A 17,544-nucleotide genomic window follows, 5' to 3' on the forward strand; every position below is an offset into this window, starting at 1 on the left:
TGAAAGCAGCTTTTATTTCTTATGCAGAGACTTCTAACATTGATCTATGAAGACTGTGTTGTTTTATACTAAAACAGCCAAGTCTTAGCCAGCAAACACTTCAAGAACAGAAGGCTCTCCAATCACACTGTAGAATTAATGCTCCCTGTCAACATTTTCCAAAGCATTTTTTGTAACATACTCTGTATTCTGTGTCTCCTCACATCACTGTACAGCTGTCCTTCATTACGAACAGCATGCATAAAAACTCAGAAATTTGTCAAGGCATGAACAGTAAAAGTAGAAAATTTACAAGTGAGTTTGGTCCTACTGTCCTTCAGAACTTCCTATTGGTACACACAGCACATCTCTCCACAGCTCAGAATTAAGAGCATAATCTGTCCAAATTCTAGCTTGGAGAGGTACCAGTTTTATCTCTCATCCTCTCTGGTTGGGAGAAGAAAATGAAAATGAGAAGGATTGTTTTAAATTAGCTCAAACTCTGAAAAGAAAAATCTAATTTCTGAGACCCGGCTACAACAATCCAGGTAAAGTAAAGCATACAGTTAACATTTTAAGAACAAAACTGTTGCTGAAAATAGAAATGTATGAGATTCCCAGCTACTCAGGTCAGCAGAAATTCACTTAAGTTAACAAATCTATGCAGACTTCTATTTCAATGAGAAAGGTGAAATTCTGGGCCTTTCCCAAATTGTTTACACTGAACTTAATGGTACGGATTTCTCCATTAGTTTATCAGGAAACAGAATGTGCTTAGTAATAGGAAATACTGGCGTTTTACCTGGCCTCCTGTGAGCAAGCAACTGAGGACTGATGACGTTGTCTCCTGGAATGATATACTCATAATGTATACCTGGGTTAGGCTGCTGGTGTATCATCTAAAAAGAAAAGCAGCCATTTATTCACTTTTTCCAATCGTTATATAGCTAACGCTGAAAAACGTACTTCAACTGATCAACTGTGTAACATAATTTATCATTGGTTATTACAGAAACAATGCTTAATGATCGTGTTTAAAAGTGAAAAAATAAGGTGACTATGTTTGCAAACTGAGATAGCTTGTGATGGCAGATGAACTGTTTCTCTAAACCTTCCATAAAAACCACAGGTCTGACAGGCTGTAGCTGAGCGTAGCTGCAGTGGGCAGGACCCACCCTGGCCTGGGCAGTCACCAAAAAACTGACAGGGGGAGCTTGGCAGATGCCTCAGAAAATATGAGCACGAAAAAAACAAAGCAGAGAAGAACAAGTGCCTCACACTCTGATCTACAGATCAAGCCGCCTTTTTAAAGGTTTATCAGATATACCAAACAGAGCACGTGCAAATCAAACAGTTTGTTCTATCATCATGCAGCTACCCCTACACCACTCAGTGGTGTCTCAACAGCCAGCTAGCTAAGTTACTAATAGTCTCATCATATGCATTACTCAACAAAGCTTAAGTGAACAGATTGTAAAGGCCCCCATACTTATCAGGGTGACGGGAGAGGCATCTTTCCTGCATGGCCATTTGCAAGTGAATGAAGACGTAATGCACTTGCAGACACAGTCCCTTCTCACTGCTTTATAGCAAACCACAACAACTCTTTCAAGTGTCCTTTATGAACATATGTGGGAACCTTAAACTTCGCTGCTTTTAATATGAAAACAAATGCAAGTGTTTTCAGAAGGCTGCTGAACAGCACCATGCAAGTCGACATGAGCACACCTCCAAAGGCAGTTCTTGTGTGCTTACCTAAGTAGGCAGGCATAACGAAGCCTAAGAAGATATGACTTTAAGAAAGTTTTGAAAACTGATAGCAGAATACTCTAGTTCCCTACTGGCTTTGCTGCTGAGAGCCTCAGAACACCCATACCAGAAATGCACAGATGTCATCAGCTGCTAACTTCACTCATTTAGCTTTGATTACTTCAGAACTGCTTCTACTGCTTTAAAAGTCCTAGATTCTCTGAGGGGTAGAAGGTCCAAAGTACACTTTAACTTAAAATCTGTTTTAAAATAAATAAATGAAACCCCAGAGCATGCAGTAGTTCTCTGGTCCTAACAAACCACAAGCCAAAAGACAAAGAATCACACTATGCCACTGGCTATATGACCTACAGTAGATTTATGCTTCAGGCCTTCAATAATTTGTCACACCAATTAACACCAACTAAGGACACAGACCTTTCTTTTCCTTTATCCTAGAATCACTTTTCCCTTTTCAAGTATAATAGCTAAACAATTCTGTAAACCATGTCCCTTAGAGATCATCTACTTTAAGCCATTTGATGATATGCTATCTGGAGAATTTTCTGTAAGGGTTGGTCCTTCTGACATTACACTGTTATTTAAAAATACACCTTCTTTGTCTTTCGTGCTGAGAGAACCAAGCACTGAGGAGTTGGCTGCCAAGTACCCCTCACCTTCCTGCATCAGGACCCTCTTCTTAAGATGGTTCCAGGATCAGCTTCCCAATTGTTTCCATGGTTTTTTCACCACATTTCTACAACAGCTTACAGGCACATTAGAGTGAGCTTAACTGATGATGTCCCTACGAATACATTGTAATAGCTTTCCCATAAGGAGGATGGAATTATACAGCACTGTTGCTTTTGAGATAGTGGACCACAGTCTTTGAAGCAATGCACACCTCACACTTGTAAAGCACTTCTTACCATCTTGCTAATTAAACCTGCTGTAACTTAGAGTGTTTTTCCTTATTTTATCTTATTGAGAAAGGAAGAAAGACTGCATGGTCTCAGCAAATAGGAACAACAATCCATTTGGAGTTCCCATCTGCAAATCTCCATTTTTCTACACAGAGTAAAAATGTAGAGTAGAGATGAAAACAATTACATGCAGGACAAAGACTGAAGGAAAACACTGTATCTGTGTGACTACATATTTCAAACTCGTAAAAGAGGCTGGGTCATTCTGACCCTTGGATTTCTTTTAGCTAGCTCTCTTCCAGTACAGTATGGGAAGATAAATATGGAAAGACAAACATGAAAAGACAGGAAGACGCTATGCTGTCAGCTTATAATGAATTCTAATATTTCTCATATCTACAAGAAACATCTCAGATAACAGTCCAGTCAAATTAGATTTGACAATCCACAGTAGCAGATACCGAGCAAAACTAATAAAGCTGTGTCCATCATGCCAGCTTTATTATACTCTCTGTGAAAGAAAAAAAATATACCAAGTATAAATTTAAACATTAAGATATTTTATACTTAAACTGAAGTTGTTTTGTGATACTTATTTGAAAATATCTCCGTAATCCATTTCCTGATCCACTTCTTCCTGGATCATCATATATTATGCATCAGTCAGATAGCAATAAAAACTTAAACGTCAGCTCAGAGCATTATGTGAAAGAGATAGTAAAATACCCAAAATTGTGTTGCAAGAATAAAAAACAAAACAGTTACAAGTGTTAGTATTGAATGCAGTAAAGTGTTGCACGTGAACACCAAACAATTTTTTTTTTTCCTCAGAAACATTATCCTACAAGAAACTTACATAGACATCGAGGACTTCATTTGTTGGACCATCAGCTAAAAAGGACTCTCCTGCAGTGCTGGATATTTCATTTGGGCGCTTATAAGTGAACATTGTCCCACCACCTTCGTATCTTCCAGGTCGATCAATTGCCCAGTTTCCATTGATGATGGACCGCCCTGATCGACTCCGCAAGGCTGTACAGAATAGGGAGAGAGACACAAAGACAATGATCAGAAGAAATCACCTTCTTTACTGGAATCTTATCAGATTCCCAAGTGTATGTTACACTGCTACATATTCCCTGAGCTTGGGGAAAAACTGTGTGATAGTTGAAAAGAACAGTTATATTAACAGTTGTGCAAAAAAAGGCAAGCTTCGAAAACTTTGCCTGACTGCTCACATGACAGACAGAAAAATTAGACAGCTTGGAAATGTTTTCCAACAATTTTTCACAGGATGTCATACAAGTCTATCAGCCAGCCAGTGGCACGCATTCTGAGATGCCAAGAAAGTGGTTTTTCTCACCTTCCTTTCCGTTGAACCAAGTATTTTATGAACAAGACACAACAAAACACAGAAGCAGATACAGAAAACCACTACATTACACAATGCAGAAGAATCAAACAATCAGTTAGTGTAAGGACACATGAAAATCCAAGGCTGACAAATATTCCCATTAGACTTCATGAAGCCATTTGACTACACTTCCTTTTCAGAATATTATCTTTGCCAGAGCATCTGCAGAGCCCTTATCTCCAGAACCAGGTGGAATGACGAGATATGTGAAAATCTTGCAGATGGGAAAGTGACTTGTTAATCACATAATAGATAAGGAAGTATAAACATGGATTCAATCACAGAATCACAGAATCACAGAATGGGTTGGAAGGGACTTTTAAAGATCATTTTGTACAACCCCCAGTCCCGCTGCCAGAAGCAGGGACATCTCCCACTAGATCACACTGGCCCAAAGCCCCAGCCAACCAAGGAGAGCCCACTTTGGGCAACCACTTTCAGCACCTCAGCACCTCTGTGGTAAAAAATTTCTAATTATTAATCTACATCTAACTGCTTTCAACATGAAACCATTACCCCTTGTCCTACACTACTACAGTCTTTCATCACCTTTCCTGTAAGGTCCCATTAATCACTGAGGTGTGAACCAACAGTGCAGTGCATGTCCTTTGTGATCACGGAGAACACACTGATTTTTCGGTACCTCTGCTCCTTCTTGTTTATGCTTCTTTTATCTGTATGGCTATAATTTTAAGTCCCTACTTAAACTCTTGTCATGTGCACATGCATAACTTCATGCAACATTAAATTTATGCAGCTCTTATAGTATCTCTAGGCTGCAGCCACATCAGATGTTGTTTAAGTATGACGGAAAGATTTGATCCTTTCCTCCAAAGGCTCTACTCAGCCAATTTTCAATTTCATTATAAAACACAGAATCACCAAGGTTGGAAAAGACCTAAAAGATCACCCAGTCCAAACAAATTGTTCTCAAATGCAGACTTAGAACAGACAATTAAATTTACTAATAATTTTGCTGCACACTGTATATTTAATGCAAATTCAATGTACTAGCTTTCACTTTATAACACTTTAGGGTTGAGGACCTGGTTACATCAAAGATAGCTTTTCTGTTCTGTCACAATTGTGAGAAATGGATAAAATGCAATACTTTCAGAGTCCTTGTTCGATAAGCCAAAAGGTTTGAAGACTTTTTCCCCTATGGGAATTCTTGATGCTGACTAACCTACTGTTTGTAATTTGTTTAATCTCGATGAAATTATTTATAGAAGAAAACTTCATTGTGTTTTTTAAAAATATTATAAAACGCGCTTAGATACAATCATGTAAATCCTTACTATTATTTGATAAAGTAATGATTCATTAGACTAAGTGGGAGACTTAATCAGTCTTCAAGCATCAGCCAATTGGAATCTTCAGTTGAAGTTCTTCTTATGTAGAAAATGAGATATGAAGCACTGATAACATCATCTACTCCTAACTGCAATTATATGAGCTTTATTAATCCTCCCTGTACTAAACTGACATGGTCATATCTCTAGGAATGCTAAAGACTCAACAGCCTACTTCTTCAAGATGGAGAAACCAATTGTGTGAGAAGAACGTGTGCAATCTGCAGTATAAGGCAATTTGTTATTAGTATCCCAGTTTGTACAGGAAAAGTAAGAAAGATCAAATTTGCTTTTTGTTCAAAGGGGAGCAAGGTAGCAACTGAACAGAAAATGATTTGAAGTTGATAAATGAATTTAAAACTTCATATTATTGCATTGCCTTCTATCTAGAGTTTAAAGAAAGTATTGTTTCATAGCTCTAGATAAAATGTAAGATGTAGAAAGGTTAAAGCAGCTGGCTACAGCCAACAGAATCTATGAGAAGGAAGCCCTTACTGAAGTCAGTCAAAACTGCCATTTTTACTTCCAAGCAACATATAGGATAGCCCCTGGATGACTAGTCCCTGTAAACAATCTTAAATGGTAACGTTTCATTCTTTTGTCTTTCCATCAGAAGCAAACAAAACCAAAACCAACCAGATTTTAGCAGCTGCACCATGTAAGCTCAGAAGGCACGAGTCATGGTGAAGAACTTCTTGCCTTCTTGGTCTCCTGAAGAAAAGTAATTCAGTATAATTCCCAAAACTACACTAAAACAAGTAGCGTTATCAAGGATTTGCCACAATATAAATATTCGTCATAATTTTACTCAATTCAACAATTTAAATGGCATAAGAAAGAGTGCTGGCTAAGATTAAATTGGTGTTAATAATGAAGCTGTAGAAAGATGGCTGCCTGGGAAACTATGAATCCACAGAACTTTCATTTCAAATCCATCACCTTACAAGTCTGAATGAGGTCTCCCCATAAAAAAAAGAAAATGTGCCTCTTTTATGTTTGGATCATCCTGCAGCTACCACCTCCACTCTGCCCCCAGAAGAATTTTTATGGTGCTAATATTTTTAGCTGAAGCATAAAGGAGTACTATAAGCGTTGCCCTTAATTGCTCGTGAAGAATTTCATCCTCATACAGTCTGTAGCTGATTTCATCTATCTTTCATTCTGGGCTCAGCTTCTTAACTAAAACTGTGCTGTTTACAGCAATTTTCAGTAATGCTTTGCACTGGAGTGACAGAGTACTGCAATACTCTATCAGCATGCAGCAGCAGGCTACAAGCTGGGCTACCATTCTGTGGCAAAAATCTCAATAGGCTATAGTTAAGATTGTATTTCAAGTAGCTGAAGAATATTAATTTCCAACAGTCCAGTTTACTGCTCTCCTTTTAAAGATGTTCTGTAGTTCATGCTTTCCTGCTTATTATTATTAATTCTACACAGAAACTTGAAAAATTCAGCAAGAATTTAAAGCAAAGATGGCCAGTGCAGTGGTGCTCTGTGAAGAATGAACTCACACCCTCTTTCAAGGTCAATATTTCGTGAGGGAAGTTGATATCTGATGATTCGTAAGCGTAGCGTTTGTAATCCCAATTTAAACTGCATCACTGCAACCAGAAAATTAAAAAAAAAATCAATTTATCCAGTACTTCAAAGATAATTTTATTACTATATTTCCTTTTTATTGCATTTTTCACTCTTGCCAACCTTCTCAAATCTAGATCACACGCTGAGTCTTCCCAAAGCTCCAGTCCCTCAATCTCATCCTCACAGATGCCTTTAAAAAAAAAAAACACTACAAAAAGCTTTGCATCACTCTGCACTAGAAAAATATATCATGGACTCACAGAACTTTAGGGGATGGGAGGGACCTATGGAGATCATCTAGTCCTAACCCCCTAGCAAAAGCAGGTTTCCTAAAGGAGGTTACATAGGAAAGCATCCACGTGGGTTTTGAATATCTCCAGAGGAGACTCCACGGCCTTTCTGGGCAGACTGTTCCAGTGCTCTGTCATCCTCATAGCAAAGTTCTTTCTCATTTTGTATGGAACTTCCTGAGCTCCAGTTTGAGCTCATTCCCCCTTGTCCTGTTGCTGGACACTGCTGAGAAGAACCTGGCCCAATCCACTCGACACCCTCACGTATTTTAACTATTGATACGATCCATTCATCCCCTCATCCAGATCACTGATGAAGTTGAATGAGAACAGATCCCTACACGAAGATGTAAAATCAGCATATATAAAAAGTAACTTAAATTTCCCCATTATTATTCTTGTGAAAAAAACATTATCCAGTCTGCATTAAAACTTGCTATAAAAGTAGAAGTAAACTGCAATACTAAGTTGCAAATCCTATACAGAAGAAAATGCAGCGTTCTTTACCATTTGCTAACTCATTTGCTCTGGGAAAAATCAGTCGCTTCCCATCTTCTTCAGCTAAGGTAAGTTTCAATGTTCCAGTTTACAACAGTTTCACTCAACTTTTTTTCAAATACAAAATTTCTTTATCAAAACTACGGCATGACATTTACAGCATTACCACGAAGGAATTTTAAGAAGTGCTGTGGATGGAATTCTAGTAACACAATTTATTTTTCTGGTCAGAACTCCCCCGCCATTTTTGGAAACTGTTTTCAAGAGAAGCAATGGTATGAATTGGTTTTGAATTCCCTTCTATCTAAAGCTTGAACTATTCTACGCCTTGCAAGTTCTTAAATGAGCACACATGATGTTCATTCAAAAAAGCAGTTCTTTTCAGGAAACAGACTGCATTCTTACAACTGTGGTCAGGGGGAAATAAAGCGAAGGCTTGCGCTGCTGAAGTTAGATCCAAATGTCTCTCTGGTAATTTATCCTAGAGAAACTTGACAAATTGCAGAGATGCTCACAATTCTGGCCAAGGGCTGATAAAATATGGTAAAAAATTAACCAGTTAACATTCAGCAGAGGCAGCTATAAAAGATGAGTGGCTGAATGGATTGGGCTCTCCAGCCCTGCTTGTTTTGCAGCTGCCAATTAAACCAAAGTGTCTTAGAGGGCAAGTGTAGCAACTGCCTCATTTTTTGCAATTCAGCACAATGATTTTTACTTGTCTAATAACATTTGGAATATATTTCGGTGTTTTACTTTAAAAAGCGTTTTAAGTTGAAATGATGTTTAAGAATGTTTTAGCTACACTGTTTTGACTTAGAAGCAAGGCCTTCTTCCCAATACTGTCAGAACAAGTACCCAGAAACAGCTATAGTAAAGCACGTGACTACTTCTGAATAAGCACTATGACAAATGAAGCAAAAGAAACACAGCTTCTATTAATTTTTCCTGTAGGAAAATCAGTTACATGGACCAGAATGTCGATCAGACTTGCAGTACAGAATGCACAATAATTACACAATTAAATGACCTTACTACGTTTACGGCAATCTAAAAACACTGCAAGTCACACATGTTACAGTGCAGTACTTAATACCCTGATGCATACAGAGAATAAGAGAATAACATATTCTAAATATCCTAATTATAGCCTAATGCTACCTATAATAACATACGGATTAAAAATAAAGCAATAGGGACTGGTTCAAATGGATTCTCAGAAATAATTCCTTTCCAAAAATATGGTACAGTTCCCAGATGTCTCTGAGTTTAATTCAGGAAACATTAGCATGGCTAAGGGATTGCAACCAGAAAAAATCAAGTGATAGCAAACAACCTGACGGTTTTTTCACTGGCAACCAAGACAGGGGAAGGGAGAGATTTTTCCTGACCAAAAGCAATTAGGATTTGTTTTATAATTCTACTGACCTTCCCAAACTTCAGAAGAAACTTGTGACATTGTAATGCATCAACTAAAGGCAATGATAAAAGTTGATAGAAACAAGCTTCTGTCTTTCTAATCACATCTTTTCCTACTATAAAGTTTCACCTGAAGCCTTATGGGCACTGTGTATGTATTCTTCTGACGTATTCAGTTTTTAATGTCATCAACAAACCTGTTGCTGAAGGGGCAGACAGGAAGATCTGTAAATAATATTCATATCATATTAAAAAATCCTGCTTTGTATCCTAACAAGTTTCATACAGTGAATTGCATTAAATTAATTCTCCCAACTTTGTCCTGAGATTCTACTTTGGCTTTATCTTTATCCAGAGCAAAAAATCAAAAAAAGCCAGCACAAGAGACTAAAGTTCTGCCATCTTTGGTCTCAGTTACTGTTGTTTCAGTTGTGCAGGAACAGACATTCCGGATGCACTTCCTAATAATTACAACAATTTTATTTTTTAAAATGTGATATATATATGTATATATCTATATACATATAAATCTTTTGTCGATTGGAAGATTGAGCATTGCAATCTTTAGTGTTAGAATGGATGTAGAAAGCCTAACAGTAACTAAGAGCAGAGGAGAATAATTGAGACGATGAAAAAGAATTGTACCAAGAAAATTTATCTTTGACCTTAATGACTGACTGTAAACTAGCATTTTGAATGTGTAGGTTTGTATTGCCAACCAAAGTTACATGGAGATCTTAGAAAACGATCTTTATCATCAATGCAGATCACTGTGATGAAATCCAATTGCTTCAAAGTTCATTTACTTTTTGCTATTTGTCTTGCTTGACCACTTTTCTGTAACTCATCCGGTTTCTGGGCAATTTCCTCTCCTGGATTTCATGCCATCACCTAGCGCTGAGGTGTTCAGAATTCTATTACTTCCAAGGACATACTTAAAATACATACAATATTTTCAGAATACTTTTGTTCAGATAGTTCTTTGAGATCTCATCTTCCTCCTGTCTTAGCTATTTCATTTAACCTTTTTTTCAGTGCAAAATCATCTACTATATATATTCATGTTTCTCTGGAATGCTGCATAGTTTTAAAGCCTTTTTCTTTTGAGTTTGACTATGTTACAGGTGAACCCAACATTAAAGAATTAATAAAGGTAAACTGCAAGAGCTTTCTGTGCTTTGTCTCTTGTAGGCTGTGATCAATCCACAGTTCAGCTCTGCATTATGCACTGAGATGTTTCAGTGACTGCAGCACTGCATTCACAAAAGACAAATTATTGTTCATTTTTCCAACTATTTTTGGAGGAGATGTGCAGCTCCCTTATTTTTCCATTTAGATTTTCCAGCTACCCTTCTGATCTCCCATGCTCACTGTAATGAATGGTCCAAAAAGCAAACAACTGATGGCCATTTCTATACTCTCTCTGGATATACCAGATACACCAGCTCAGCAAACAAAGCCAGGCAAACCCCAAAACCAAACAGCATTCTTTTGGCACAAATGGAAATGGTTTGCTTTGCTTTCAGAGTTGTAGTATCTCTGGTCTGACTCTGAAAAACATAGATTGAATCTGATATTGTGCCAAAACAGAAATTTAAAATTACTGTTCTGCAAGTACTGTCATTTCATGATGGACACAAGTGCTTCCCAAATCTGACACAGATGCACAAACAATGTTCAGCCAGTCTCAGCCTTTGTGGAACTTGCTTATTTTTGGCAGGGATTTCCCAGGTTTTCATTACAATGGCAAGTCAATTTTTGCTCACTTGTAAATTTTCTTTTTTTCTTCTATATAATCAGTTGATCAAATCAGCAGCAATAGTAATGCTGCACAGTAATATGCTTCTGTCAGCAATAATTCTTTCTTTCATTATTGCTCAGTTTGTCCTCAGAGCACGATTTAATCTTGCTCTGAGCTCCTCATGTGCTTGCTCTTGCAAATCATCTCAGGCAACAAGTCCTAGAAAAAAACTCCTGATCTTTTCTACCTACCGGGAGAAAATAAGACATACTTGCTTAAACATCAAGGTTTCCAGTTAATTACTGTAATCAGAAATGCTCATTTTGTACCACCATAACAAGCCATTTTCCTCTTGGAGCATCCATTAAACTGCTGCTCTAATTTTCCCCTGCTGATGCAGCTCCCTCCTCATTCAGTTTTGCCTATTTTTTCCTTCATTTCTAAATCCTTAAAGAATGTTAACACATCAGTAAGGGAAATGCTGGGACAGCAAAGCAGAGCAGAATAATTACCAGTGCAATAAATAACAGTCTTTGAGAAACAGAACTGGTATATCATATAGTCATACTATCTATGCAGACTCATGCACTGTAAAAGAATTCCAAGTTCCAAGAACTTTCAATAAAATCTTCAAGCAAACCAATCCACACGTTATAGAACGGCATACACCATCAGCATCTATCAGAGAATGGAACATTTCCCCACATTGCTTATATGGTCTTTCCTGATACATACTGGTAATAGCCAGCTGACATAAACAAGTCTTCTACTCTTTCTGAAGTCTTTTTGATGAAAAAAGAAGCAAAGTGAAGCGAACATGCACACTACAGCATTCTCACACCAGTCTCCAACACTGGCATCACTATCTAATACAGAGATACGATTATGACATGCACAAGATGCACAATTATGTAGAATTTACCATGCTTCTTCGCCACTCTTCCATATATCACACTCAATCTTACTGGGGAAAACTGCAATACTGAAAATCTAACCAGGGATTTTTTGAAAACAGATAGAAAACAGTAGTGTTAACCAATCAGAGGACTTTAATAGGTCTGTATACTTATGCTGCTGCTAAGAAAGGTGGTAAAAATTTACCTATATATTAGTTGGAACTTCTGAAGTACAGAGTTCATGAAGAAGATTAGAGGATGCAAGTAAAAAGGGAAATTAAAGCAGAATTTCAGTATTTTGGCGAATCTTTCATGGGAAGGAGAAAGCTTTTCCAGATACTTGTATATTCATCTTTCATTTCTTTCTTTAAAGAAGGCAGGACATAACTAAGATTAAAGTTTATAACTGGCCATCCCAGAACTTCAGTTGTCATAAGGCCTGACAAGAATGATGGTGAAATTACAGTGTAAAGGCATAGTTTGGATTTTTAGAATCACATATATACCTCACTAACAGTAGCTGTAAACCAAATATTAAGTATCAACAGTAATGTGAAATAAACAACATTCAGGGCTAGAAACTAATAGTCTTTAGGAGGGATACACTTTCAACATAGCAAGCGATTTCTAAGTGTGCAACTTCATTGAATCCGCAGATTTTAGCATTTGGCATAGTTGCACCATTTCAGTTAGAATTTAGTTCTTATATTTCAGAAGCTGATGGGTCTGGCTCTTAATGTGTCTGAAGGCGATAGCTGAGCCTTCTGGCACAGCTCAGCTGCACATTAGTTAGCCCAGCATAGAAACATCGCACACATTTGGCCTAAATCCTATGGGTGGATTGCATTATCTTTTAATCTGTATACCACTTCAGTCAGAATGGCCAGATTACTAAAAAGCACGTGTGCAAATATCCCTCTCTTTTCTCCAGCTGGCATACTGAGAAGTATTTTGCAACTCCTTGCACTCTCAACAATTGCCAAGAACTTGAATAGTTAGGAGGCAGCTGAGTAAAAAAGAGCAGATTGTGGTATCTCTGGAGAAAAACAGCACTGTATCTCACGATAATCAAATGTTGAAATAGAATTATAACTGCTTCTTTTGTTTGCTAAAGAGCTTTAATTCCTAGCAATGAAAAACTGGAACTGGTGAATGTTTCTAAGCTGTTTTAAATTTTAACTGGAATTTTTCAAACGTTTTTTGATTATTGCGGTAACATCCAATACTGTAACTCAAAACACACAGATGTGGTGGTAGCTACAAAGCATTCCTGGGTGCCCTAGTTTAGATGTATCCTCTTCTGGCAGAATGTCAGTCATTCCCACCCTCTGGGGAGCTTTTTCTATACCACCCACTGTCTGGTTTCAGGTAAGTCCAACAAAAGTGCTGAGTCTCCTCTCAAACAATACAAAACTGTTTGAACAAATGCAGGTAACAGGATAGAACAGAGATCCAAAACAACTTTGTCCTACTAGAAAGTGGGTTACGGCAAGAGCCCAGAAGCTATCTGTAATGCCAGGCAGCCAACTGGTCTGTCAGCCTGTGCAAAGCTGATATCCTGGCCAAGCAGGCAGAGCGGACCTGAACAAGGAGACTGAAGTTATTTACAACAAGGTGAGTGACCAGAGGGTGTCATGGGTGGGAAAATTTGCTTTGATTCACTCAGCGGCCGTTACAGTACTGACACTGGACACAAACCAAACCAGACAGACCTTGTTCCACTGCCCACAGAAGTTCAGTGCTGAACAAATTTACTTTGTGACTTGTTCTCCCTTCCAATACAAACTGATAACAACTTAGTACCTCTTGGTCATCAGTTTAAAAGAACACTGATTTATTACAGACTCTCCCTATTATCTGGCTCTCAGCAAAGAACAGTAATACTACATTAGTGAAAGGGTGTCTCCATTTACCTGAGAACATATTGCCTGAAGTTGAATTCCTGCAACAAGAAGCTGGGTGGAAAGAGGAAAGCTGGAAATACAGCAAGTCAGTTCAGCACTGGTATCCACTTTCTCATGCACAATTTTCTGGTCACAAATGCTCAGGGCAATCTTCCAGATGTTATTGGTTATGTCATCAAATAGGCAGTCAACACATTTAAACATAAAAAAGATGCTCAGAGAGATTGAACTGATTTGACGTTTATTTAACAGAGCTATCAAACCACGTGAAACACAGCTGACACATGGAGGTAAGCCCAGCAATCCATGAACACGGCAAAAGTAGAAATAATCTCATTGTACCGATCATTTTTATAGGGCCAAGAACAAGAAAGAATACGATCAAATTATGTCATCAATAGCAGAGGACTATGCCAAATACAAATCATTTCAGTGCATCACTTCTCATTCTATCGTTGTTACTCATTCCAAAACTAAAAAGCTAGTGAAACAACTTTTCCCAGGTTAACAAGGAAAGTATGGCTTTGTATGTTCCAAGCTTCCCATTTAATAAGACTGGCTAATTAACTGCAGTACTTTGTCTGTGGCACACATAAAGCAGCAGAGTTCAGATAATAGAAAAAGGTGAGTTAAGTATCCTTAGTACAAACTGCAATTATTTTGCCAGAGAGAACTACACTTAAATGTTTTAAAGCTTATGTTGGAAGCATGATACAGAATATATGGTTAAATGAAAAGAAAGTCTTTTCCCTTCTTTACTAAGCATTTATTATTTAATGTTTTATAAACTATCTTCTTTGAGATCAATTTCTGAGAAGTACAAAAAGTATACATATGAAGTATAAGAAAGTATAGGATCAGAGAACACCCCAAGTTGGAAGGGGCCCATAAGGACCATCAAGTTCAACTCCTGGCTCCACACAGGATCACTCAAACTTCAATCCCTACATCTGAGTATGCTGCCTTGATGCTTTTTAAACTCTGGCAGCTTCAGGCCATGGCCACAGCTCCAGGCAGCCTGTTCCAGTGCTCAACCACTCACTGGTTGAAGTGCCTTTTCCTAACACCCATCCTGTCACCCTCCTACTTCCCTTCAAATGCACTGTAATACATTGCAACTGAAAAGTGTGGGTTTTTTTTTTTGAGAGTCTTATGCTACATTTATCATGACGGCTATCTATATTATATATCTTTATCAAGGGGATGGTGAATGTATAGAAATGAATCTTCTTAATCCATGTCATTGTGGGCTGCACCATAACAACTACCATAATTTCTTACTTTCACAGGCCGCTGCCAAGTCATAAAACCAGACCACTGGTATTTCTATGTACATCTTATACAGCTAGGCCAGTACCTTAAGAGGTCCTCTACCATGCTCCAGTAAGTTAAAAGAGCAAGCTACAAGTCTGGTGGATAAAGCTATATAACTGTATGTGCTATGATTTATTGCAGGATTATCCTGCAAACAGATTTGACTTCACGTACCCTCTTGGCATTGAGCGGTGCCCAATTGGCTCTTAGTCTATAACCTCGCCAGGAACAAAATGAGATCAAAGTTGCTTAAGCTACCTAAGAAAATTTTCATGCTCTGTTAAGGAAACACTGCCAGAGCAAAGACTGACTCTTCTGCAATACTCGAGTAAATTAAAACACCTTCCCCTCCTCTCTCCCCCTCCCTTTTTAGTGGCTCTTGCTTCCCCCAGCTAAGCTCTTTGTGTATTTTTTGGCTACATGCAAAGTTTGGCTACATACAAAGTTTGGCAACTGCTAAACTGGAGGCACATGACACATCTTCCAAATTATATCTGATTATTGACTAATAAAATACAAAAATAGTCCAACTACTGACCAAATATAATAAAATAAAACAAAAAATTTGAGACCAGAAAGCCAAAGAGGATCAACTACATAAACTCAGGAGATTCTTTAGGATCCTTTAGAGACTAGGCCTATGGTATGCAACTGTTATACATACCTGATAGCAAGAATAGCAGTAATTGCCCAGGTTAGCAGAGCTATTACTTACATAATGTTAAGGAACTGAATGTGAGATACAACTCATTCAGTAAAGCTACTGCGTAGCTTTTTTTAATGTACATGCTAAAAAAATACAGAAAGCTCCAATAAACTAAATGAACTGAAAAAAAAGTCTTAGCAAATATTATTCCAAGTAAATAGCAATCCATATACATCTGTTTGATTAATTTTGATAAAAATATAAATCCAGATTAAAATTCACTCTTGCATTTTTTAAAATGTTAATCATCGTTAGAGAGTTTAACTTTGAATTGATTTTTTCCATTATTCTTGCTTTCTGTTTGTATGTTCTTTACCTTCTCCATTCCTTTCTTCTTCCATTCATTTTTAGTTTCTATGACTAACTGCCAAAAATTTAAACTAATGCACAAACTCTGCCTAACTCATCCAAAGAAACCAAATCCAGTTGATCCAATAACAGCATTTTTCCCACTCAGGCCAACAAAGTCATTGCATACATCTGCAATGACAGAATCTTCTCAAAGAAAAAAAAAAGAAAGAAAAGCTAAAGAAAGACACAGAATAATACTGTAAACCTCTGCAATATAAATAAAGCACTGGCTAAGCAACTCATATAATAACCTTCACTGGCATAACACAGAGTCAAAAAGCAGCAAGCACTGCCCTCTGAAGTTCTCTGAAGCCCAATACCGCCGCCCTGCTGATCAGTTAAAGGAGCTTCTATCAACGAAGAAGTTCAATACTTTTCTCAAACACATCATGTGAACACACCATTTCTTCCTACTTCTCACTGCATCATGAGAAGAGAAAGACTGGAAGGCTTTGTAATGTCTTTCAGTTACCCAGAAAGGACACATGCCAGGAGCCTCAGCAAAACAGACTTCTCCCATACCTCCATTTGAATTGTGGTGGGAAGCTCAGCACATCATCTGGCAACTGATGCTGAAGGCAGCAGAAGACCTTCAGTGCACAGATTCACAACCAAAATGGTTGGTTGTAACTTCAATGGTTAGCAGAATTTGTTGCTTAACTTCAGTGAAAACAGAAATAAGTCCCACTCTAAATACTAAAACACAAATAGACTCCTTTTACAATGAGTTACTGTCAGATACAGTTTAGGAGAACAGTCACTCAAGAGCAGAAAGAATGTTTGGTAATGCAGTGGGAAGCCAAAAAATATGTTTCATTTTCATACTACAGTATGCCACAGTATGCCCACAAATACTGCCAGTTAGTTTTATTTTGTTTACCTTTCTTTTACTTTCATTTAATGTCTTTCTTTTGAGTGTCTCACACAAAATCTGTTCCAGGTGTTTGCAAGTATTTCTTCATTACAGGTATTATTACTATTATTACGAGGTTTTAAAGCTCTTTATTCAGATCAGGTGTTACTACATATTGCCTTACTTCCCAAGCAAAAAGCCAGGCCTTTTAGCATGTTTAGGGCAGCTCAGTTGTGGTGAAATCAATGGCACCATTGTAATTTACAAGCTGCTGAGGATCTGCCCCTGCTTGTTTGAACAGCAGCTTTTTTACATCCACAAGCACATAGGCATAAAAGTCTGCTGAAAGTTCAAAAGCATTTTTAATTTTTGTGCACTTCTTTTCAAACACTTCTGAAGTTGTTTGGGCAGTAGAGAAAACACTTTCATCCAGCAAGGCTCCAAAGGTGTTTAACACAGTTCATTGCAGTATGAGTGCTTAATGGGCATTTTCAGGCTGCTCCTTATCCTGCTCACAGGATCGTGAGGATCCAATTAATTAATGTCAGAAAAACACTTTGAAGATAAGAAGTACTTT

General features: G+C 37.7%; 1 protein-coding gene across 1 annotated transcript in view; it reads right to left on the reverse strand.

Annotated features, from left to right (window-relative positions):
- The window catches only part of THSD4 (thrombospondin type 1 domain containing 4), a 256,022-nt gene that overhangs the window by 24,778 nt on the left and 213,700 nt on the right, over positions 1-17,544 (reverse strand). The window contains exons 9-10 of the mRNA XM_042824716.1: positions 3,508-3,683; positions 782-878 (exon numbers count right to left, since the gene is read on the reverse strand). Of these exons, the coding sequence (XP_042680650.1) occupies positions 782-878; positions 3,508-3,683 (273 nt within the window). The remainder of the gene's footprint in view (positions 1-781; positions 879-3,507; positions 3,684-17,544) is intronic.

This window comes from Centrocercus urophasianus, unplaced genomic scaffold (genome assembly GCF_019232065.1).
Source record: "Centrocercus urophasianus isolate 14NV4802_14NV808 unplaced genomic scaffold, USGS_Curo_1.0 seq_23, whole genome shotgun sequence".
Lineage (NCBI taxonomy): Eukaryota > Metazoa > Chordata > Aves > Galliformes > Phasianidae > Centrocercus > Centrocercus urophasianus.